We start from the raw sequence: 26369 nt of genomic DNA, 5'->3' as shown, positions 1-26369 counted from the left end.
ACATGTGAGGATCCCTGTCCCTGGGCGGACAGAAGTGCAATAGATGTCAGGTGTAGGAAAACATCATCAAGATTAAAGTTTTTAGCAGCATCGATGAGGGTAAACATTTTGAAGGATAACTTCAGTACTATATGTCAAGCAGTCCTGCTGCAATCATAGTCCATGGTCAGCAGGCAGCAAGATCATGATCCGCCATCCAGATCGGATCCACTATAGTCCACAGTCATTGTCCACTGCCGCTTATTAAAGGACCCATCATATGAAAATTCCACTTTTGTAGTGCTTCTACATGTTATTGTGGGTATCTGGCATGTCTACCGTCCCAAAAACTCTTGAAAAAAACAACTCCCGCGATTTGTTGTGGTTCCCCTATGTCCAAAACGATACTCTAAAGTGCGTCCAATGGGATTACGACAGAAAATTACGTAATTGCACAACATGCCCATGTAGGGAGTCTCGTTACGCTGCCTTGGATCACCCCCGCCATCATCTCACCGGCTCCGGGGAGAGACAGTCCGGCTCCCCGCCTAGCGTTAGCTCGCGAACTAACGCAAGCTAACGCTGGAGCCCGGGCTGACAATGCCGACACTGTGCATTAGGGTGAAGCTTGGATCCTGCGGAAAATGTTAAGTGTCCCGGGGGCCTCCGCCTCGATGATTGGCATGTTATATGCGGCTACTTAGCTGTCTGAGGGGTAGCAGCAGCAAATTAACACTGCAAGCTAGCTTTAGCTCGCTGCTGCTACCCCTCAGACAGCTAAGTCTGAGGCATTAGCTCGCTAGCGTTAGCTGTTACTGTGAAACTTTTGAACATTGAACTTGTCTTAATAATTGCCTTTCCCATCTGAACCTCGAATCTACGAACACGTGCTGTCTGGTCCGGGCAAGGACCGGACTCGACAGTAACTGGGGAAGCGGCATAGTCAGCCAGCGCATAGTCAGCCAGCGCATAGTCAGCCAGCGCATAGTCAGCCAGCGCATAGTCAGCCAGCGCATAGTCAGCCAGCGCATAGTCAGCCAGCGCATAGTCAGCGCAGGGACACCAGCGCCACTGCAGCAGCTCCACGGCCCCACAGTCATCTCATAGAGGCGATGGGAGGCAGCGCTGAGCACCACTAGAGGCGCTTCCACTGGTAAGAGACCCCGTGGTTTCACTCACAATTTAACTCGCCTCCATCTCTGAAGCACAATGAATCACTTTTTTAAAAACATTTTTTTTTACCTGGTGTTACTGTTGTTATTATTGACGTTTACACCGCGTTCCACATTATTATGCAAATTACACTTTGCTCAGTTTTTCCTAAATAGTAATGCACAGCCAGTCAGTATAATTTCAAAGTCATCAACTGTTAGAGTATAATTCAAATTTTATTGAACAAACCTCCCAATGATAACAGAATTTTTTTCAAAAATAAAAAACTCAAAATGCAGTGTTCCAAATTATTATGCAGAGTTTCTGAGTTTCAAAGTTTCAAGATATTTTATAGGTTGTTGTCGTATATTCGTTAGAGTAAAACATGTGGATATATGCTTCCAAAAACAAAGACATTCTCAGAGAGTCCACCAGATGTGTGTCTTATTTACTTTACCCTTTGGGGGATGACCTTTGACCTAGGGAACCATCTCTTACCAGTTAACAGATGGGCTCAGAAGGAATGTTCTTGACTAGTGTGCCTTCATGTTCGGACACAAAGATGTGCCCTTATTCAGTCAGAAATCCCATGTGGGATGCATTATACCTGAAGTCATGGGTGGAACCAAACTCCCTATATATGTGTGCTTACATCCCCTGCAAGTCAGATTTCACCATTTGGCTGTGTGATGTCTCCGAGTCTCTAGAGCTCGTCCTGACCTGTGATTTCTTGTAATAAACTTTGTTACACTGAAACTACTTGGTCCTCGGCGTCCTTCCTTCATCATCAACAACTTCAACAACACCCGGCTGCTGTGTTTACTACATTGTAAAGAACTAAAAATTGTTATTTGTTGAATGTGCAGCATTAAGAGGTCATATTTACTGAAATCAAAAAAAGTTTTAATCAAAATCATCTTAACAGGTCAAGTTACATGTTAACATAGGACCCCTTCTTTGATATCACCTTCACAATTCTTGCATCCATTGAACTTGTGAATTCTTTGATAGTTTCTGCTTTAATGTCTTTGCAGGATGCCATAATAGCCTCCCAGAGCACCTGCTTGGATGTGAACTGCCTTCCACCCACATAGATATTTTGCTTGATGATGCTCCAAAAGTTCTCAATAGGGTTAAGGTCAGGGGAAGATGGGGGCCACACCATGAGTTTCTCTCCTTTTATGCCCATAGCAGCCAATGCCCCAGAGGTATTCTTTGCAGCATGAGATGGTGCATTGTCATGCATGAATATGATTTTGCTTCGGAAGGCACGGTTCTTCTTTTTGTACCACGGAAGAAAGTGGTCAGTCAGAAACTCTACGTACTTTGCCGAGGTCATTTTCACACCGTCAGGGACCCTGAAGGGTCCTACCAGCTCTCTCCCCATGATTCCGGCCCAAAACATGACTCCGCCACCTCCTTGTTGACGTCTCAGCCTTGTTGGGACATGGTGGCCATTCACCAACCATCCTCTACTCCATCCATCAGGACCATCAAGGGTTGCACGGCACTCATCCGTAAACAAAACAGTTTGGAAGTTAGTCTTCATGTAGTCCTGAGCCCACTGCAACCTTTTTTGCTTGTGAGCTTGGTTTAGGGGTGGCCGAATAACAGGTTTAAGGACACTTGCAAACCTCTTGAGCATCCTACATCTTGAAGTTCGCGAGACTCCAGAGGCACCAGCGGCTTCAAACACCTGTTTGCTGCTATTCAATGGCATTTTAGTGGCTGCTCTCTTAACCCTACGCATTTGTTTGGCAGAAATCTTCCTTATTTTGCGTTTGTCTGAAACAAACCCGCTTGTGCTGTGAATCAGTGACAAATTTCTTCACCGTCCGATGATCACGCGCAATTCTTTTGGAAATATCCAATGTTGTGATACCTTGACCAAGGTATTGCACTATTTGCTGCTTTTCAGCAGCAGAGAGATCCTTTTTCTTCCCCATTTTGCCTGAAACATATAGCTTGCTTAATAATGTGGAACATCCTTCTTAAGTAGTTTTCCTTTGATTGGGCTCACCTGGAAAACTAATTATCACAGGTGTCTGAGATTGATTTCAATCATCCAAATAGCCCTGAGACACAATACCATCCATGAGTTTAATTCAAAAACTAAAAAATGAATGTTTATGACCCTTAAATCCAATTTGCATAATAATGTGGAACGCGGTGTATTCACCGTGATCGTGCTTGGTGTGTTAGCTACAGCTACGTCTGCTCTGGGGGCAGATGAGTGAGGCATCGGCTGCTTTTGACGCAAGGCTCCGTGTGTGTTCAATGAAACCTCCTCATCTAGCGGGCTGAGCTGGATCTCCGGTGTTAGCTGGGAAGCTAGCCGAGGGGGAAAGCTAACCAGCCGGGGAGCGGGGTAAGAGGCGGAGGTCTGTCGGAGGAGCAGAGCCGGCAGGTAAGTTAGCTCCGGCGTTAGCTCGAAAGCTAGCGTCGGAAAATGGGCATACGATCGGTCCTTTAAGATCCATCATCAGCCGCTGCCTCGGTTGTGGTCCACAACCATTGTTGATGATGGCAACGCGACACAGGATCCGCCTTTACCACTACGATCAGCCCGCACGATATAGAATCCGCCATACTGGATCCACCATTGCGACCTCTGATGCGCGATCCACAATTGTAATCCATGGTGCGGCCACAACGGGTCCGGATCTGCGGGCGTTAAAGCAAAGGGACTCGGGGAAGGGCTAAAGTCAGTAAGATGTACTGATGAGATATGTATTACTTCAATGTGATAGGGATGAAGAAGAAGAATGGAAGCTGGAAAGAGAAGCTCCGTGTGTCATGTGTAATAAATTCCCTTTGCGTCTTAGCGTCATCGTTTTTTTTTGCCTTGTAATCAATGATACAGGCTGAACTTGGGGGTACACTAAGGCTCAAGGTAAATCTGACTGTCTACTGGTTTGTATAATAGTACAATGTAAACCATGTGGCCCACTCAGTAGATCAGCCATCAATACCTCTATGCCTTTTTAAACTAAACACTTCCTATTTTAGAACATAGAACAAGTAACGTTCTGCCGCACTGATTAGCTCTAACTATAAGCTTTATCAAAAAGGAAGGTTTTGAGCCTTCTCTTAAACGAACAGATGGTGTCTGCCTCCCAAACTGAAAGTCTGAAGGTCTGGAGTCGCTCCGTAGGGGAGAGATTATGCCCGAACAGAAACTGACCGGACCAATCAGGTTGTCAGGGCGGGCTTTATACGATGATGGAAAGATGATCAACCATAGATATGTGATCAGCAGTTACGTAATCAACTACGTCATCAAAAGCGCTTGGGTTGACTTGGTTTTCAACAAAATGCCTGCCGCTGGAGAGCTGAGATGTGTAGATGCTGCCATTGAGTCAGTTTTAGAAGACATCGACAGCGCATTCATTTTGAAAGAGGAACAGAGAACGCGGAGGCGACGTCAAAGCGCCGCGCCGCGGTAATCCCTATCGCGCCGGCGCTTGGCTGTCACACCGGACGCTGAAGCGACGCTGAACCGCCGGGCAGCACTGATAATATCACCCGTTGATCCAGTAGTATTCAAGCATATACTTACTTGTTGCTCCAACATTAAGCAACAGCGTCCCAACATTTGTCTTTTTTGGTGTTGTCTTTATACAACATGTTCCGAGGATCATACAACTCACTGTACTTCTCCACTTCAATTATTAATTTAATGTCATCCATGTTGAAGAACTTCTCCGCTGTTTGCTCCGTTAAATGTCTGGTGTCGAGGGTAAATTACGTATTCTCCACTCAAGCCTATGTGGAGAATACGTGATATGGTGTGGGATGCATATTGATAATTTATATCATAAAATATGTCATCAATATCGTTTAAATCGGTAGGACTCTCAGCCGTTTCTGAGATTTCTGTTGTTGGTAGGGTATTAATGCCAATTGAGGGCAGGAGATGGTTGATTTTATTTCTAATAGTTAGAATTTTATCATTGAAAAAGGTCATAAAGATATTGCTATTTAGGGATCGAGAAATACTGGGTTCGGTGGAGGTGTGACTCTCTGTCAGCCTGGCTACAGTGCTGAAGAGAAACCTGGGGTTGTTTTTGTTTTCTTCTATTAGTTTTGAATAATAGGCCGCTCTTGCTTTGTGGAGAGCCTTTATTATTCTTTAAAACTATTCTTCCAGTCTATGAGATTTTCAACACGGTTGCTGGAGCACCACTTCCTTTCTAGTTTTCTTGATAATTGTTTTAGGTCATTTGTCTGGGAATTATACCACGGAGCTAATGCATAAGAAATGACGAGAGGGGGTATTAATTCATTTACAGTTTAAGGCCTGACAAATTTTGATAAGACACTGATTGGCATAACATAACCAGGAGTCAGGTGGTGCAGGATTTAAAAGGTCCTCAATAACATCTTCAAAAAGAATAGGCAGCTGGTGCAAAGACACTAAAAGTGACTAATAATGATCAATTGCACTGTCGTTCCATTGATTGTGATCTAATTCTAATGGTCCACTAATCATTTCAGTGCTCGAAACCATCAGGAACAATATGAATCCTGTTTATTTCCCCACTAGATGGCAGTGCTGTAACAAGTGGAGCTGCCCATCAACTCTCTAATAACCTGTGACTTTTATGATTCCACATATGAAAATATAGAATAATGATCTCATGGAGGCAGTGAACTCTACATCAATCAGTCCGGAGATTTTTAACATCTCGTCACCGTTGCCCCGATGGGCCTCCACGTGGAGCTGGACAGAGGTGAGCACGCCACTGGGGCAGTACTGAGGTAGAGACCAGTGGCCCCAGCTGGAGACGAGAGCAGGAAACACAGCAGAGTGAATCAAATCTGAATAAGAGCCAAGGTGTGGTTTGGAAACACGAAGTCGAGACGTCTGGGTAACATGAGTTTTTATATATTTCACCACTAATCCCCGTGAAAAAGCTAATTTAATTGGTTCTATGAAGAGTTTTCTAATAATCTGATTTGTTATCATAATTTCTCGGAATCAGTAACATCTGTGTAAATCAGTTTTTATGATAATTATCATCACCAATGTTTGGTTTTATATAATTTTATTTACTTTAATTAGATGGATTTTATAAATCATATACATACAAATACAAATCACTATGAGTTAAGAAAAGTATTACAACCAGCTACAGATTTGATGATTAAAATACACACAGTGTATAACTGATCTTCAAAGTGTTAACACATTTTGATACTGGATTTAATTGTTGTCCAGTTTATGAAAGGTGCCTGATTGGACACTGGTACCAGTACCTATGTCTTACCTATTCACCTAAACCCCGGTGGCATCTCACAAACAAAAGGCAACAGCCCCACACAGCCCACACACAGGCAGACAATGGCCTTCCTCCATGGAGACAAAACAGGTATTTGGGGGCTCGTCCGGGATCCTCATTGTAGGACTCCACGTCGGGCTGGCTGTGAGGTGTTCGATGCAGGTGTGCACATAGTGTAGCTGGTTTGTGTGTATAAGATAGGCAGTAGTTGCTTTTGTAGGGCTCGTTATGGAGGCTTTTGATTTGGGTGTCTTTTTGGCTGATCCGTCTATGGATCGAATTGACAGATGCCGGAAGGCTGATTTATATGCCATAGCGGCTCATTTTGAGTTTCCAGTTCAGGGGACCCTGCTCAAAGCGAGACTTAAGGAGTGTGTCGTGGATATGCTGGTGGGCAAGGAGGTGCTTGGTGTGAATGTGGCTTCTCCTTGTAGTGATGATAGGGAGGACATGCAGGCTGGGGCAGAGGCTAAGCCACCCGCTACCTTACCACGCTTTAATCCGTTGTCACCTACTTTATTAATGTCGCCTCAGGACGCCCGTCTGAAAGTAAGGTTGGCCCGCTTGCAAATGGAGGCTGAGCGTGGAGAGAGGCAAGCTGAGCGTGAGCACCATCTGGAGATCCGACGGATTGAGGCAGAGAAGGAGGTGAAACTACGGAGGTTGGAATTGGAGGCTGCAAGTGCAGCACGTTCACCCCAAACCACCCTCTCTTCTCCACTAGCTGGCTCATTTTGCACATTGGATGTGACTAAACAAATGGCGTTGGTTCCGCAGTTCCGGGAATCGGAAATCGATTCTTATTTTGGTGTGTTTGAACGCATCGCAGTTTCTATGCAGTGGCCTAAAGAGGTGTGGCCCCTCTTGCTTCAGTGTAAACTAACAAGACATAGATTTAGACAAAAATTTAGGAGTTGCAAAAAGTCTCCTGATCGTACTTTCATGGAGTTTGCTCGAGAGAAGTCCACCTTGTTTGATCGGTGGTGCACCGCCACTAAAACTACAGATTTTTCCTCTCTTCGAGAATTAGTCCTGCTGGAGGAATTCAAGAATAGTGTATCAGAACGTATAGTAACATACTTGAATGAGCAAAAAGTGGTGTCAATGTCCCAGGCAGCTGTATTAGCGGACGAGTTTGTACTCACCCACAAGCCCGCTCATTCGTTCTCTACCTCTCCAACCACTCAGTTTCGCAGGTCAGTTTCGCTACCTTTACGTTCTAGGGAGGAACGGGAGTGTTATTATTGTCATGAATTTGGCCATTTAATTGCTGACTGTCAGCTTCGTATGAGAAATCATCCACCGCCCGTTCAACAACCAAAGGGGGTTGGGTTGATAAGTACAGTTTCTCGCTCTGTGGCAGTTATGCCGAATGTGTGTATTTCTGACCTTCCTGACCCCAGCTACAAACCATTCATTTTGAGTGGTCTCGTGTCACTGACCGGTGATCCAAAGGAACAGCAAAAGGTTCAGATTCTCCGTGACACTGGGGTGGCCCAGTCGTTTATCCTCTCTGATGCAGTGCCATTGTCAGGTGATTCATTCTGTGGTTCCAGTGTTTTGGTTCAGGGCATAGAGATGGGGTTTGTGCCAGTCCCCTTGCACCTGATACATTTAAAATGTGATTGTCAGTGGAATTTTCAAAGTCGGGGTATGTCATAACCTGCCGGTAAAAGGCGTTCAGTTTATCATGGGCAATGATATTGCTGGAGGCAGAGTGCTGCCTATGTTGGAGGTATTGGACTGTCCCGAAGCTAACGCTGAGGATGAGTTAGCCGAGAGATTCCCTGGGATTTTTCCGGTGGGGGCTGTTACACGGGCGCAGTCCCGACCATTGAGTAATGTGGTTGACCTGTCTGACTCCTTTCTTGTCCCAGTGGGGGACGTAAATGAGGTTACTGGTTCTACCTCTGTGCCCCCTCCACAGCCTGATAAGAACAGTGCCGTTGAGAGTGCTGGCCTTAGTCTCGACCCATTGCCTCTACCGATAACTCGTGATAAGCTGGTTGCTATGCAAAAGATAGATTCTACACTGGAGCAGTGTTATGGGAAGGCTGTTACTCCGGGTGGGGATATCGACGGTAAGGTGGGTTACTTCCTAGATAATGCTCTTCTCATGCGTAAGTGGACTTCATCTCTTGATTCAGAACGTGACTGGAGTGTGATCTATCAGATTGTAGTGCCTGTTGCATATCGACAGGATATTCTATCACTTGCTCATAGTCACGTATGGTCTGGTCATTTAGGTATCACGAAAACCTATGACAGGATTCTAAGGCACTTCTTTTGGCCTGGACTGAAACGTGATGTAGCTGCATTCTGTCGTACTTGTCATACCTGTCAGGTCACAGGAAAACCAAACCAGGTTATTCCACCCGCTCCTCTCTGTCCGATACCCGCGTTAGGTGAGCCTTTTAAGCACGTGTTAGTTGATTGTGTTGGCCCATTGCCTAAGTCTAAGACTGGTAACCAGTTTTTATTGACGATTATGTGTGTTGCTACACGTTATCCTGAGGCTATTCCCCTTCGGAAAATCACTGCTCAGGCAGTGGTCAAGGCTTTGGTTAAGTTTTTCTCGACGTTTGGGCTCCCGAAAGTGGTGCAAACTGATCAAGGAAGTAATTTCCTTTCTAACCTTTTTGAGCAGGTGCTGACATCTTTGTCTATTACACACAGAGTTTCCAGTGCCTACCACCCTGAGTCTCAGGGTGCCCTCGAACGTTGGCACCAAACGCTTAAATCCATACTGCGAAAGTACTGTCTCGAGACCGGGAGAGACTGGGATGAGGGTGTTCCTTTTGCCTTGTTTGCGGTTCGTGAGATCGTTCAGGAGTCCTTAGGGTTTAGTCCGGCTGACCTTGTTTTTGGACATACGGTACGCGGCCCTCTCAGAGTTCTGAAAGACCAGCTTATCTCGGGTAGTGCTTCTTCTCAAAATGTGTTAACTTATGTGAGCCGGTTCCGTGAACGGTTGCACAGTGCCTGTGCCCTCGCTAGGGAAGCTCTGTCCGCCTCACAGAAGCGGATGAAGCGTCACTTTGATGAGAAGGCTGTCCCACGTTCACTGCAGACGGGTGACCAGGTTCTAGTTCTGCTTCCCATTCCCGGATCCTCCCTCTCTGCCCGTTTCTCCGGTCCTTATTGTGTGGGACGGAAGTTGAGTGACACAGATTATGTTATACAGACCCCAGATCGGAGGCGCAAGACAAGAGTTTGCCATGTTAACATGCTTAAGTTGTATCATGCAAAAGTTACTCCTCCTGAGGACTCCGTAGAAGGGTCTACGGGTCCCACAGTCAAGTCTGCCGTTCCAGCTGTATTGGTTCCAGGCTCCTACCAGGTTCCTGAGGGTGACGAGGATGGATTGGAGTTGCGGAGTGCTCCTCAACAGACCCCTCGGTTGTTGAACTCTCGGATGCTGTCATCTCTTGACTCGCATCTGGCCTATCTGGATGAGGAACGTAGGGCTGACATGGTAGCCCTAATACGTGGGTTCCCTTGTCTGTTCGGTGATATTCCTTCCCTGACCAACGTTTTGAAGCATGATATAGATGTGGGAGGTGCAGCACCTATCAAGCAGCATCCATACCGCATTAACGCTACGAAAAGGTTGATCATGTCGCAGGAGGTGTCTTATTTAGTAGAGAATAGTCTGGCGTCTTCGAGCTCTAGTCCTTGGAGTTCACCATGCCTCTTGGTACCCAAGCCTGATGGCACGTTCCGTTTCTGTACGGATTATAGGAAGGTGAAGGCAGTCACGGTTCCTGACTCGTACCCGTTGCCGCGTATTGATGATTGTGTGGACACCATTGGGTCTGCCCGGTATGTGACAAAGCTGGATCTGTTAAAGGGATATTGGCAAGTCCCACTTACTGCTCGTGCTTCGGAGATCTCCGCATTTGTCACTCCAGACAAGTTTCAGCAGTACTCAGTGATGGCGTTTGGGATGCGGAATGCACCTGCCACTTTCCAGCGCTTAGTGAATATTGTTTTAGCTGACGTCCCACACTGTGCTGCTTACCTCGATGATGTGGTTGTGTATTCGTCTGATTGGGCTGCTCATGTAGATACCTTGACAACAGTGTTCCAGCGTTTGGCGAGGGCTTCCTTGACGCTGAATTTGGCAAAATGTGAGTTTGGTAGAGCTACCGTTACTTACCTTGGTAAACAGGTTGGGGGTGGTGAGGTGCGCCCCGTGGAGGCTAAGGTGACTGCTATCACTGCCTTCCCAGTGCCAACCACCCGGCGTGAGCTGCGCCGCTTCTTGGGTATGGCTGGGTATTATCATGGGTTCTGTAGGAATTTTTCCTCTGTTGTCGCCCCTCTGACTAGTCTGCTGAGCCCCTTGGTCCCGTTTGCGTGGTCTCCAGATTGCCAACACGCTTTTGTTTCTGTTAAGACTCTGCTATGTAGTACCCCTGTTCTGGTGGCTCCTGACTTTGAGAAGCCATTCAAGATGGAGGTAGACGCATGCAATGTAGGTGCCGGTGCCGTTCTTATCCAGGAGGATTCCAACGGGCTGGACCATCCGGTCTGCTACTTCTCACGGAGGTTCAATGAGTGCCAGACACGGTACTCTACTATTGAGCAGGAAGCTCTGGCTTTGCTGATGGCACTCCAGTTTTTTGAAGTTTATTTGGGATCGAGTTCTAGGCCAATTGTGGTCTACACGGATCACAATCCGCTGGTTTTTCTCCACCGGATGTATAATCAGAACCAGCGCCTCATGCGGTGGGCGCTGATTGTGCAGGGGTACAACCTGGTGATTCGTCACAAGAAGGGCTCCGAGAATATGTGTGCGGATGCCCTTTCTCGTGTGTGATGTTTGCTCTTATGGGTGGGGGTGTTACGTGTGTGGTTGTTTTCCTGTGTCTCCCCTCTCATTCTCTGTAGGTCTCACACCATTGGCTGTTCCTCCACCATCGTCCAACCCCCTGTCCAATCTGGGAGCTGTCTGTTGGCCAATCAGTGTCGTCAGGTCTTGATAACTTGCACCTGTTTTGTCTCCATGGAGGAAGGCCATTGTCTGCCTGTGTGTGGGCTGTGTGGGGCTGTTGCCTTTTGTTTGTGAGATGCCACCGGGGTTTAGGTGAATAGGTAAGACACCCTTGGGTTTACACTGCCATCACGTAGACCATACTCTGTTATCACATCAGGTTAGGAGCGGGGCCACCCTCTGTATGTATTAGCTAGGTTGTATGTGTGCACTAGTTAGTTGTCACTTTATCTTGTTTTCTTTGCTTTGGCTCCGCTTATAGTTCCCTATTCCCCTTGGCGGATCGCTGGCTAAATAAAACACACTTACTTATCCAGTTTGCTGTTGTGCCCTGTTTTGTTGTTCTCCGAGTCAGCCTAACAGTAACATGTGTTATGGTTCCCCTACTCCCCCCCTAGACGTAGCAAGCTAACATCCTGGAGCCGTAACAATCATTCGTTGGGAACCAGTTAATCCTCATGACTGCAAACACAGTTTCCCAGTATAAATGTTCTCTGAGCTGCAGAACAATAAACAACTTTTACCTTTTTTCATTTGCTTATTTCCTTGATTTTTGTCCCATTTTGTTGAAATAATACAAATGAAGGTGTCTCTTCACAGCCAGTTTGAGCCAGAGGGACAATTCCATTACTTAAGGTGACTTTGTGAAACAACGTGAGGAATGAAAAGCTGCACGGTCGGAACTCTGTTGTATTTATATTTTAAAAGTTTCCTATTTTACCTTCAGGATGAGAAAAACAAAAGTCACGAAAATGATAAAAACACAAACAAAACTTCAGTTCTACATTTAAGGGAAAAATTGGTTGAATAACAAAATTAATAATTATAAATATACATATATAAGTCATCATTTGGCAAATGTGATTTAAATTTAAATTTATAATGTAGAATACATGAATTATGGACAAGCAGAATGTCCAATGAGTTAAGGCCTTCAGCTTTTCAGCCAGTGTACTACCTGGAAAGCAAAAGTTAGTATCGGACTAAGCAATTGAAAGTAACTTTATTTGCCTCAGTAGGTTTAAGTTAAATAAAAAAGAACTGTGATAAATGATAGAAATCATTGTCTTTACCCTGGTACTAAAGCCAACAGCAAAGAACTGGTCAAGACCCATCTCGGGCCCCCTCCATGTTCCACACCGCTCTCCGTTTGTCAAATTCAGCACAGATGTGTACGACCGGTTGGCCACAACGGCTCCCTGCTGGTTGGACATTTGGTCACACTAGTTCAGCATCTTACTTTACTAGTTGGACAAAAAATCTTACTAGTCACTCTTTTTCAGAAACTAGTGGACTACAATCTACTGCACTAGTTTGGAGCCCAGATGCACACCAGTTTACTAGTACACATTTTTCACCTCACTAGTTTGCTAGTAAGGTCAAAATAGGCTTTTACTGGTAAACTAGTGGGTATTTCGACCCCACTAGTGTACTAGTGTGCATTTGAGCTCCCACTAGTTCATCTAGTGCAGACAATTGTAGGCCACTAGTTTACTAGTGAGCTAAATCCATGTTAGACTAGCTAACATGTCAGAGCTTTTGCAGCTCACTAGTTAGCTAGTAACCCTTTCAGCATTACTAGTTCGGTCCAGAGGGCCACTAGTGCTGGTGGGCGGCGGTGGACGGTGACTGAGGACTGGAGTGGCGTCTGGTCTGGATGGTGGATCGTGGTCTGGATGGTTGCTGACCATTGACTGTGATTGTAGCGGGACTGCTTGACATGTCATGTTGGGGTTGTCCTTCGGGATGTCTACCCTCATCAAATGCTGCTAGAGACTTTAATCTTTAATCTTGAAGACATTAATCTTGATGGCCCTCCACGCGGAGCTGGAAAGAGGTGAGCACGCCACTGGGGCAGTACTGAGGTAGGGACCAGTCGCCCCAGCTGGAGACGAGAGCAGGAAACACAGCAGAGTGAATCAAATCTGAATAAGAGCCAAGGTTTGGTTTGGAAACACGAAGTCGAGACGTCTGGGTCACATGAGATTTTATATATTTCACAACTAATCCCTGTGAAAAGGCAAATTTAATTTGTTCTATATAGAGTTTTCTAATAATCTGATTTGTTATCATCATTTCTCGGAATCAGTAACATCTTTGTAAATCACTTCTCTTTTTTTATGATAATTATTATCAGCACCAATGTTTGGTTTTATATAATTTTACCTACTTTAATTAGATGGATTTTGTAAATCATATACATACAAATACAAATCACTATGAGTTAAGACAAGTATTATTACAAAAAACTGCAGATTTGATGATTAAAATACACTCAGTGTATAACTGATCTTCAAAGCGTTAACACATTTTGATACTGGATTTAATTGTTGTCCACTTCATGAAAGGTGCCTGATTGGACACTGGTACCAGTACAGAACACTTACTGGCCAGGGTGAGACTCCACAGTGTAAGTTAAGCTCCGGTCCCGAACTTTGCTGCAGATGAGCCGGATGCCGTTCATGGCCGTGTCGTCGTCATCCCCCTGTTTGGAATCCACATGAGGAAACAGAGTTCAGTTCTTAGGAACAGATCGGATTAAACCAGTTTTTATTTGTTTAATTAATGCAACAGCAACAAGCGCATGTGATGTAGTATCCTGTTCAACAGAAAGTAAATACATCTGTGGTTGTGGTAAATTGTTCTCTGTACATAATCAGGATTCTTATGATCATTCGTTAGAAACCAGTTAATCGTCATGACTGCAAACACAGTTTCCCAGTATAAAAATATTCTCTGAGCTGCAGAACAATAAAACTACTTTCCCCTTTTTTCATTAACTTATTTCATTGATTTTTGTCCCATTATGTTGGAATAATGCAAATTAAGATGTCTCTTCACATCCAGTGTGAGTCAGAGGGACAATTTCATTACTTAATGTGACTTTGTGAAACAATGTGAGGAATGAAAAGCTGCATGGTTGAAACTCTGTTGTATTTATATTTTAAAAGTTTACTATTTTACCTTCAGGATGATAAAAACAAAAGTCACGAAAATGATAAAAACAAAACTCAGTTCTACATTTAAGGTGAAAATTTGTTGAATAACAAATTCAATAATTATATATATATATAAGTCATGATTTGGCAAAAGTGATTTAAATTTATAATGTAGAATACATGAATTATGGACAAGCAGAATGTCTAATGAGATAATGGCCTTCAGCTTTTCAGCCAGTGTACTACCTGGAGAGCAAAAGTTAATATCGGACTAAGCAATTGAAAGTAACATTATTTGCCTCAGTAGGTTTAAGTTAAATAAAAAGGAACTGTGATAAATGATAGAAATCATTGTCTTTACCCTGGTACTGAAGTCAATAGCAAAGAACTGGTCAAGACCCATCTCGGGCCCCCTCCATGTTCCACACCGCTCTCCGTTTGTCACATTCAGCACAGATGTGTACGACCGGCTGGCCACAACGGCTCCCTGCTGGTTGGACATTTGGTCACACTAGTTCAGCATCTTACTTTACTAGTTGGACAAAAAATCTTACTAGTCACTCTTTTTCAGAAACTAGTGGACTACACACTTTGCACCTCACTAGTTTGCTAAGGTCAAAATAGTTTGTAAGGTCAAAATAGGCTTTAACTGGTAAAGAAGGGGTATTTCGACCCCACTAGTAAACTAGTGTGCATTTGAGCTCCCACTAGTTCATCTAGTGCAGAAAATTGTAGGCCACTAGTTTACTAGTGAGCTGAATCCATGTTTGACTAGCTAACATGTCAGAGCTTTTGCAGGTCACTAGTCAGCTAGTAACACTTTCAGCATTACAAGTTCGGTCCAGAGGGCCACTAGTGCGGCAAAACGCCAACTAGGAGGGACTTTTGTGCTACTAGTGCGGGGCACAGTGTTACTAGTACAGTTTCTGTTGTAACTAGTTGAACAAAAGTGCCACCAGTGGCTAAAAAGAGTGACTAGTAAAAAATTGTGTTCAACTAGCACAGTAAGATGCTGAACTAGTGCAAACAATGTCCAACTAGCGCTGACAAAGACCAAACTAGTGGAGGGGATTAACATTTGATATCAAGGATATTGACTAAATGCTCAAACGCCCCTCTGATGTTATCAGAACATGCTGGCACATTGAGGCGTATAATTAGAGTGTGTGTGTCCTAGCAGCTTTGAGGAAAAAAGAAATAATGAAGAGGCAAAAGCAATCCGGGGCGCAATTTAAGGAGAAAAGAAAGAAAGAAGAAGAGAAACGTGCCAAGGAGAAAGGTAAATCCTTAAATCCTGTTCTTAGCCAAGATTGAATCACAAAAAAAAAACTTTCATGAATACCAAAATTTCCCCGGGCACTTTTGATTGATTATTTATTTAAGCCTCGGAAAACAGGAGTAAAGAAGAAAAGATGTACCGTTGTCATTGAAAGCTGTCCTACTCCCTGTCACATAGTTCTTTAAGGTGGGTATATCAAAAATTATATGTTCATTTATTCTACATTATACAAAAAAGACATGATGGACCAGGGCCGCGGTGGTGGCTCTTGGTGGGTCCTGGTGGGCGGCGGTGGACGGTGACTGAGGACTGGAGTGGCGTCTGGTCTAGATGGTGGATCGTGGTCCTGCTGGTTGCTGACCATAGACTGTGATTGCAGCGGGACTGCTTGGCATGTCATGTTGGGGTTGTCCTTCGGGATGTTTACCCTCATCAAATGCTGCTAAAAACTTTAATCTTGATGATGTTTTCCTGCACGTGGCATCTCTGGCATCACTTCTGTTCGTCCTGGGAGAGGGATCCTCACATGTGTCTCTCTGAGGTTTCTACGTATTTTTACCCTGTTAAAAGGGTTTTTAGTAGTTTTTCCTTACTCTTGCTGAGGGTTAAGGGCAGAGGATGTCACACCCTGTTAAAGCCCTATGAGACGATTTGTATTTTGTGAATATGGGCTATACAAATAAAATTTGATTGATTGATTTGATTGATTAAAATATTGAAGGCCAGCCAGTCATAAATTACACCAGTGGCGCACAGATAAAGCCAATAGCTAGTGCAACAACACTACAAATATCTTACTCGTTGCATAGCACACCCATTAAGGAAGAAAAACACGGCAACTTGACAACAAATTAGGAAAACTGGTGAAAATCCAAGTGTTGTATTGTCAACTTTAGCGAATGGATTGTATGTAATTTTGGAAGTTAGCTAACACTAGCTAGTCAGTGACGTGTGACGTTCCTTGTTATTGCCATTCAGTCGAAACATCAGGCTATCTTTAGCAAAACATAGTGCAAGTTCAGCTGTACCGCGATTTGCGTCATTTACATTTTGTCATGAAATTGAAATTAGAGAAATTATAACAACGTTAGTTTTGGTGTATTAAATTAAGACATGATTCCACTAATCAAGAGCTATGCATTTTGGGGTGAAAAAAGTATGTCAGGCTGTCCAAATTCACCAAAATGCTTAATAAATTCATAATAGCTACATTTAACAAATAATGATAATACATACTTTGTTATATCATTTTAGATTCACTTTTAAAATATCTGGGACCACCTGCTGCATCAATTGACGAGGAACAGCTAAGCACCTCAGCTGTGCCGGCATCCTCAGGCGAGTGCAATGTTTCAACAGGTTTTTCTGATAATAAATAATTTAATATAAAGGTGACAATATGTCGAGCCATTTCTAATCCAGCCAATATATTTGCTCTTGTCTGTTCTCTCAATATGTATAGACCCAGAACCACTACAAAAAACTTCAGACCAGCGTGTTGTATATCATCCTGATTCCACAGATTCCACCCATACACTCTTCTCAGGTGTGTTCCTCATGAATGTAAAGATTGTTAGCATTTACCTCATTGTCTTCATGTTTTATTTTTCTCATTTGGCTCAAGGAGGTTCTCTTTTAAACAATATGAGGATACACTTTGCAAGAATTAATCTACATGAACCATTCATGATGCAGTCATACAGTAACATTACATTGTAATTAGATATCTCATTTGGAAACATTTGTTAAATACTGTTATATGTATGTGTATATACTGTATATACATATATATGGAGCCAACCATGTGCTCCATACTGTACCAGCATAATTCACAGCTGAATCTACCCACCCACCCCTCCATTCTCATAGAGATCCATTAAAATGCAGAGAGGTTATACAAACAGCTGAATATCTTATATCAAGCAAGAATGGTTTTAAAACTACAACAATTATGTGAGTGTGTGAAGTAATTGTGCATATTAGATGAGAAATAGTGCTTTTCGCGTGCCCTCCAGATGCAACAAGCAAACAGACGCTCCACTACCAACCGATCCTGCTGACTGGCCTGCACATCTCACGAACACAATAAGGACAGAGTTTGTTCGGAGCGGACCAAATCAGGTAACACCTTATTTCATTTTTCCAAGGAGAGATGATTGGAAGGTTTGACTACCAGTACTTCAGCAGGACCGTAATAAATGGAGAAAGGATGAAAAGAAGTTGGTGCTGCTCTAAACAGCCATGAAAATAGTCCGGAACACCTGAACAATTTGGCGTCATGGAAAGAATTGGCAGCTCGATTAAAACAAGGTACAACCATGGACAAACAAGAGCAGGCCCTCTTAGAGGCAGAGCAGAGTCGGTGGATGTGCGAAATATGGCATTTAGAGGAAACACAGAAATACTCCACTCTCCTTCAAATGGAAACTTTTTGAAAGAGGTTGAGCTTATTGCACAGTTTGACCCAGTGATGAAAGACCACATCCACGAGATTAAATGTGAAACATCACACCACAGGTTCTTGGGCAAAACCATCCAGAATGAGTTGATTGAATGCATCAGTGGAAAGATTCTCTCAACAATGGTGCAAGAAATAAAGAAAGGCAAATACTTTTCCCTCATTTTAGATTGCACCCCGGATGTTAGCCACATTGAACAGCTGTCAGTAGTGATAAGAATTTTGACATTGGAAGAAGACCCCCAGGTTAAAGAGCACTTCATGGGATTCCTAGTAGCAGAGGAGTCCACTGGTGAAAGTTTGTCTGCCCTGATTTTGAAGAGGCTGGAGGAGTTGGAGATTGCCTTTGATGACTGCAGAGGACAGTCGTATGACAACGGGGCAAATATGAGAGGGAAGAAGAAGTGAGTTCAGGCCAGGCTACTGCAATTAAACCCAAGAGGTTTGTTTGTGCCGTGTGGGGCACATACACTCAGTTTGGTCAATTCTGATGCTGCCAAAAGTAGGTAGTTGGTATTGTGCAGAAGCTATACTGCCTGTTTTTCTGCCTCTACACAGAGATGGGCCATCCTCAAGAAAAATGTCAACCCTGGTCAGAAACCAGTTGGGCGAGCAAAGTGAAACCTGTGGAACCTCTGCGATATGAAGCCACAGCTGTAAGAGAGGCACTGCCTGAGGTGAGAATCCAGGCCAAAGACCCAATCATCAGGATTGAAGCCCAGTCTCTGGCAGAAGAAGTGGGGTCATTCTGCTTTTCACTGTGCACAGTGGTCTGGTATGATGTGTTGATTCAAATTCAGCAGGTGAGCAAACTCTTGCAGTCCCAAACAATGCAAGTGGATGTAGCATTAAGTGTACTGAAAAAGACTGAAAAAGCTCTTGAGTCCTACAGAGCCACAGGCTTTGTGGGTGCACAAACATCAGCCAAGGCCATGTGTGAAGACATGAATGTGGAAGCTGTCCTTGTGCAAAAGAGGCTAAAGTCCACAAAGAGGTACGTCTCAGTGAAGCTTGCCTAAATGTACTAAGGCCAGCCCTGTTTGTAAACATGGCTTAATACGAGTTATCTTTTCGCGATCAACACGTTGAAAACCTTCCACTTAGTGCTGTCGACATGAAGAGTCTGCTCCGCGCCGTGGCCGTGCTGGCCGTGTTGTCCGTGGGGTTGTTCCAGCAGGGAACTGTTGTGAACAGACGATCAACCACATCTGTGCTGACTGTGACAAACGGACAGCGGTGGGGAACATGGATGTTGACCGGGATGTGTCGTGACCAGTACTTTGCTATTGGCTTCAGTACCAGGGTAAAGAAACTGATTTCTAACATTTATCAGTTATTTTTTATTTAACTTAAACCTACTGAGGTATATAAAATAACTTTCCATTGCTTAGTCCAATACTAACTTTTGCTTTCCAGGAAGTACACTGGCTAAAAAGCTGAAGGCCTTCATCTCATTAGACATTCTGCTTGTCCATAATTCATGTGTTCTACATTTTAAATTCTTCATCACTTATATATGTAATTATTGATTTAGTTATTCAACTAATTTTGACCTTAAATGTAGAACTGAAGATTGTGTTTTTAACATTTTCGTGACCTTTGTTTTTATCATCCTGAAGGTAAAATAGGAAACTTTTAAAATATAGATACATCAGAGATTCGACCATGCAGCTTTTCATTCCTCACGTTATTTCACAAAGTCACATTAAGTAATGGAATTGTCCCTTTGACTCAAACTGGCTGTGAAGAGACACCTTCATTTCTATTATTCCCACATAATGGGACAAAAATCAATAAAATAAGTAAATGAAAAAAGGTAAAAGTTTGTTTTATTGTTCCGCATCTCAGAGAACATTTCTACTGGGAAACTGTGTTTACAGTCATGAGGATTAACTGGTTCCTAATGAATGATCAAAAGAATCCTGATTATGAACAGAGAACAATATACAACAACCGGAGATGCTTTTACTTCCTGTTGTACCAGATACTACGCTGCTCTTCACCTGCTGTGATCTGTGACATCACGAGAGCTTGTTGAGGGTGCAGCAATTAAACAAATAAAAACTGGTTTAAACCGATCTACTCCAGGGAACTGAACTCTGTTTCCTCAGGTGGAGGCCAAACAGGGCGGAGGTGACGACACGGCCATGAACGGCATCCGCCTGATCTGCGGCAAAGACGGGAAGCGGAGCTTAACTTACACTGTGGAGTCTCATTCTGGCTTGTAAGTAATGAAACCAAACATTGGTGCTGATAATAATGATCATAAGAAAGAGAAGTGATCTACAAAGATGTGAGAATCCAAGAAATGATGATAACCAGTCAAATTATTAGAAAACTCTGCATAGAATCAATTAAATTTGCCTTGTTGTGAAATATATAAAAACTCATGTGACCCAGATGTAAATCCACTTGATTTTCAGTTGTAGCATGAAACAAACATTATGTAAACTGCTCGGTCACATTATGGTTTTCTTACTTTAATTACTTTAAAATACAGCTGTCCCTGTGGAGAGCTGGTATTTAGAAGCAGGGAATCTGAAAAGAAATGAACTTATCAGTAGAAACTCTTTATTTCTCTGAGTCACTGAGGTGGTTGTTATCAATGTCTTTAATTATTCAGCTGGTCAGATCGTTTGTCTCAGTGGAACCAACCTGTCGGTCCTGTGAAGGTTAAATAAGAATAAGGTTTTAAAAAAATATGTTTTGGAAGCAGCAGGAAGCTGGAGACAGTTTCTACATCATGGAAATCAAAACATTATTTTTCCAGGATTTGGAGTTCAGGGTTCAGATGTTGAAACGTCTCGACTTCGTGTTTCCAAACCAAACCTTGGCTCTTATTCAGATTTGATTCACTCTGCTGTGTTTCCTGCTCTTGTCTCCAGCTGGGGCGAATGGTCCAACCCTCAGTACTGCCACACTGGCGTGCTCACCTCTTTCCAGCTCCGCGTGGAGGGCCAACAGGGCAGAGGTGACGACACCGCTGCCAACAACATCAGGTTCCGCTGCAGCAGTGGCCACGTGCTGGAGGGCAGAGGCCTGGACTCGGGGGTGTACGGCGAATGGAGCAAGAATTGTGGCCATGGAGTAATCTGCGGCATCGAGACCAAGATGGAGGACCGACAGGGGGGAGGGGACGACACCACCCTCAACGACGTGCGCTTCCGTTGCTGTGCCAGAGTCCAGAAGGTAATTAAATTAAAGCCCAGAAAGAGCTGAGAGACTCAAAGTAATTAACTCTGCCAATGTTATAAAACTTGTAAATGTGTGATGTAACAGTTGAAAGACGTTTGTGACTTTATTCAAATGTTGTTTTGTTCATAATCCTGTGACTCTGTTTCTGAATTTGTGCTTTATGTTTTTTTTATCGACAGTGATTGACAGGTTAGCAGCATGGTCCGCTCACCTGTGATTGACAGGTTAGCAGCATGGTCCGCCCCTCCTCCCTCACCCTGAATTAAACAATGATTAATAATAAAGTGCTCATTTGAATTGCTGCTGTTTCTGTGACGTTTTTTTCTCAAAACTTCAAATCTCTGATTAGGTTTCATTTCCTTTTATTAAAAACACAAACACTGAGATCAGAGTTCAGCCGACAACTAACTGACAGTTGTTAGTATTTAGCTTTCAAGAGAAAGTTTCAAGTGTCGGCCTCGGCAGCAAAGACAAAAAGATGAAGGAGCCATTTTTATATGATGTTGTCGCCTCCTCACCTCATCTGCACGAGAGCTGCGTGTTTTCACTTCCTGTCTGATGAACCAATGAGCTCACGGTAAATTCAGATTACGCTGGAGGCGCTGACACGGGGCGTTTCTCACATTTTCTGCTGGAACCGAGGTAATTAGGAAATGACGAGAGGGGGTATTAATTAATTTACAGTTTAAGGCCTGACAAAGATTTTAAAGGTCCTCAATAACATCTTCAAAAAAAATAGGCAGCTGGTGCAAAGACACTAAAAGTGACTAATTATGATAAATTGCACTGGTGTTCCATTGATTGTTATCTAATTCTAATGGTCCACTATTCATTTCAGTGCTCGAAACCAACAGGAACAATATGAATCCTGTTTATTTCCCCACTAGATGGCAGTGCTGTGACAAGTGGAGCTGCCCATCATCTCTCTAAAAACCTGTGACTTTTCTGACTCCACACATGAAAATATAGAATAATGATTTCATGGAGGCAGTGAACTCTACATCAATCAGTCCGGAGATGTTGAACATCTGGTGCAACCACGCGGCTCCAGCAGAGAGACGCCCTCTGGGCACAAAAGCCCGAGCTCTGCAGTAACTCGATCTGGCCACTGTACCACGTCCTGTGACAGCAGAGTTATTGATTATTGAACAATAGATAATTTACTCAGTTTCGATAGCTAATAGTGAATGGAATAGTTAGAGGATTAATTGATTAGTGGATCAGAAGAAATTTTAGAAATGTTGTCACATTTGAAGAAAAATAAACGTCAATTCCTGTTTTTGTCTTCTCAGATATTGATGTGTTACTTTGTCACAGAGACTCTAGAAAGACAGTCAAGTGAATATCTTGATCTTCAGTGTCTCCCTCTGTCTAAAGGGTATTTTTACCTCTGTGAAGGAGGTTATGTTTTCACCTACGTTTGTCAGTAGGATTACATAAAAGCGCATGAGTGAATTTCCACATAACTTGTAGTAAGGTAGACACATGGGCAAAGAAAGAACCCATAAAAGTTTGGGTCTGAACAAAGGTGGATCATGGATAATTGTTTCTACTTTCTGTTACATTGCAAGATATTTTTCAAAGACAATTTTTCAAACCATCTTCCTAGGCCATAATACATGAATATTGATATTAATATTTAGGTGTAAAGTGTCTCACAGTTTCATAAAGATGTGGAGACAGTAATCAATCTAATATTTTATATTTGTACAGCCCATATTCACAAATCTCAATTTGTCTCAGAACAAGGTGCAACATCATTCCTTTTATTTGTCTCTAGTCTTTATTCTCCTAAATGTCAAACATCCTCTGGTTCCAACTTTTCTCTTTTTTCCATCACTATAACTTTATTTCATAGTTTTAGTTTGAAGACATTGCTTCTGCATTTTTCAGTATTTCCTTAAAATAATATTGATGTAACGTATATGACTTGATTGATGTTTTGTTTTATTCCCTTGCTATATAAGTGTGAATAGCATGACTGTAAACAACCAATCAAACTGCATCCACTTCAGTCAGGGACTCGTGCTGTGATTATCATCTTTGCTCTATAGGTGGCAGCAGTGAGTCATGTTAGAATCTCAGCAACACGATCCTCTGCAGTGTTTTCGAGGTTGTCATTGAATCACAGGCCTTGATTGGCTTGTGTTGTAAAGGAAGTTCCATCAGAATGTGAGATGTCAGGGAGGAACGAGACACCTGCAACATGGAGCGGAGCCTGATCCTGCTGCTGATGATCTGTCCTCCTAGAGCCGGTCAAGGTCAGCTTCTGCAGAAACCCATTAATGTCAGGAGGCATCTGGAGTTCTGTATTTAGGTGCACAAGTCAGATACAAATGAAGAATACGAAGAAAGATTTGTTTACTTGAGTGTGGCTGCAGTATTTCATGGAGAAGTAGGTATTTTGTTCACCTGCTTGTGTTTCGACTGGACCCAGAAACAATATTTTTCACATACCTGTACTTTACTTGAGTATTTATTTTCCTGAGCGCGAGACCCTAAGCGTCTGGAGGTTGGTCGGGCTGCCTTGGTCGACCGGGGTCGAGCAGGCTGTACCGGTGATGATCCCTCGACAGGTTCACCTTCAGAAACTTTAAGAGTTTCACTTCCTGTAGAGAGTCCAGTTTGATCGTCCTCTCGGCGCTCCGCCAGGGCCGTGACCGACTCTTGCGGGGCCGATCCGAGGACCTCACTAAACCATCCAATGGGGAGTAGAGATGTTTGTACAAAGGGCAGGGACTTAATCAACGGGAGCACATTCCCCATGTATTCCCTTTAGAATTATCCAGGTGCTCGTGCAGGAGGTCAGTTCAGTTCAGTCTTTATTATTCGGTCTGTTGTTTATTGTTTATTCTGTTATGTTGATTATTTGTTGTCCCTAGAATTCAGATGCACTAGTCCAATACTATTTGAACCTCAGCATCTGGGGTTCAATATTTGTAAAATTATATATGTATATTGTTGTTATAATTTTTCAGTAAATTGAAATAAATCCTGAAGAGAACCATTTTGGGTTAAATATAAAAAAGCACTTTGCATTTTAGTTTTGGTACTTGTACGTTTACTTTTGATACTTAAGTACATTTAATATGAGCTACTTCAAGATTTTTACTCAAGTCATTTTCTGACGTGTGACTTTCAGGTAAGATATCTGTACTTTTACTCAAGTATGGCTTTCAAGTACTTTATTCATCACTGCTGGACTCAAACCACCGGACTTGTCCTGCAGGTAAACATCTGCTTCGCTTTTTGACCTTCTGTGACAGAGACGTGGAGGGAAACGGTCAGTACGATATCGAATATGACGGCGATCAGCTCCTCTACATCAAGCCCTTCACCTATCAGCCAGTTCAACGTCTCCCAGAGTTTGCAGAGCAGTGGACCCCTAATCCTGGACTGGACAAGGACGCGTAAGTGTCCCTGGGTACCTGTAAGTACAACCTCCCACGTGCTGCAAAGGGGGAGAATTATCCCACAGTGGCCAATGGTGAGAGGAACGTTGCTCCTTATTGGACTTTGTTTAAATTTTACTGATAATTTGGAATCTGTGAGTTATTCACTTTTAAAACTAAGTCTAAATTAAACAGTAGTAAAACAATCATACTGATCTTATATTTAAGTGGAAATAACAATACAACAACATAAAAGTATGACGTTTTAAGTGATATATGATATTTGTTGAGGGTTTATACCAATGAAACAATGCGTAAGCAGCATTTTACAGTTTTTGCTGCTCGAGGTGAAGCTGGTTTATACAGAGGACATTTTCCAAAGTGTGGTCAGCCCCTTCCAAGGGTAAGAAGATAAATCTGAGCGCTTATGAAACGATTAATGGGAGGCAAAAGAAAAATAGAACAGATTGAGCTAAACAGATTTAGATTCATACTTTTTATTCATTCTCTGGACTAACCTCAGTTTAGTTTGGAAGAATATTGGCTACTTTGACTTTTCTAGCCCTCGTAAAGCAGATTAAATGAAACCATGTGACTAGTTTAGAGTAAAAAATTTCATTCTGGTACAACTGAAGATATCTGAACGTGACGAGTGGCTCCACCTCTGCTGCCTTGTCCTTTTCCACCTCACAAGCTCTCATGAGGTTTTTTTAACTTTCCCCCAAGGAGCTAAAGTTGTCATCTTGCTTTTGTTATTTAGCAGGATTTCTAGATAACTGATCACCGTGACATTTTGTGGAAGGGTGGGTTTGTTTGTTTGTAAGATTACGCAAAGATCCCTGGACAGATTTCCACAAATGTAGATAAAAAGATGTGATACGGGTCAGGAAAGAACCGATTAAAGTTTGGTGTGGATCCGGATCAGGGGGCAGATCCAGGGCCTTGGTGGAGGTATGTGTTCTACTGAGACTGATTCAATATTGTTATGTAAAAGGGATTTGTGGAGAAGACTATAAGTGGGAATACCCAGGACGTGAGGAAATGTACTTAGTTACTTTCAGACGATCCCTGTCTGAGCATCTGATCATGCAAATAATATATAACTTCATCTTTCCAAAAGTGAATTATGATTGTCGGCTACTCCCAAGACCAAGAGTCAATCAAACTACTGATGAGATGTAACGAGAGAAGTAAGCGGTGTTATTAAGCACAAGTTAATGAGAGGAGTGTTCACGGGTGTTTTCTTAAGAGATGAACAGGTACAAGCAGAGGAAATCCATGGGAGCTGTAATTAACCTCTGTGGGTATATAATCACACTTGTACTGTCGGTGCAGGGTAATTGTTTATTGTGTAACCCTCCCTTTAATTAGTACAAGCGCCGTGATACTGGGATGTGCGTGTGTGTACGTGTGTGAATCTTCCTCTGGTTTAGCTGTGAACTACACTTAAAGTATCTTTGTGTTCCGTCGCATATTATTTTAGTTCATCAAACACGATCAATCGATTGTGAATAAAGATGGACGACGCAGAAATAACTCTAAAATATCCAGAATAAGAGCGCTGCCATCTTGCGCTGATGGCGTAATTTGGAGACAGAGACACACGTTACTTTAACGTCTTTTGTTTGGTCAGTGTCCCATCAGCTAACATGGAGGAGGCAGGTTTTATGACATATACTGCAGCCAGACACCAGGGG

At 43.1% G+C, this 26369-nt stretch overlaps 1 protein-coding gene across 1 annotated transcript; it reads left to right on the top strand.

The window, feature by feature from the left end:
• The first annotated feature begins 19134 nt into the window (after positions 1 to 19134).
• Positions 19135 to 21577, top strand: LOC128448867 (vitelline membrane outer layer protein 1 homolog). The gene is made up of 4 exons (XM_053431693.1): positions 19135 to 19388; positions 20197 to 20309; positions 20971 to 21274; positions 21460 to 21577. Exons 1-4 carry the CDS (start codon positions 19200 to 19202, stop codon positions 21460 to 21462), a joined length of 609 nt encoding a protein of 202 aa, XP_053287668.1. The 5' UTR covers positions 19135 to 19199; the 3' UTR covers positions 21463 to 21577.
• The last annotated feature ends 4792 nt before the right edge of the window (positions 21578 to 26369 follow it).

This window comes from Pleuronectes platessa, chromosome 10 (assembly GCF_947347685.1).
Source record: "Pleuronectes platessa chromosome 10, fPlePla1.1, whole genome shotgun sequence".
Lineage (NCBI taxonomy): Eukaryota > Metazoa > Chordata > Actinopteri > Pleuronectiformes > Pleuronectidae > Pleuronectes > Pleuronectes platessa.
Note: the sequence above shows the minus strand (reverse complement) of the source record. Positions and strands in the feature narration are given on the sequence as shown.

What these genes read in the sequence shown, in the direction of transcription:
- LOC128448867 (XM_053431693.1), top strand. Translation starts at nt 19,200, where the DNA reads ATGAAGAGTCTGCTCCGCGCCGTGGCCGTGCTGGCCGTGTTGTCCGTG. An exon ending in CTATTGGCTTCAGTACCAGG is followed by an intron (nt 19,389 to 20,196) that starts GTAAAGAAACTG and finishes CTGTTTCCTCAG; the next exon opens with GTGGAGGCCAAACAGGGCGG. An exon ending in GTGGAGTCTCATTCTGGCTT is followed by an intron (nt 20,310 to 20,970) that starts GTAAGTAATGAA and finishes TCTTGTCTCCAG; the next exon opens with CTGGGGCGAATGGTCCAACC.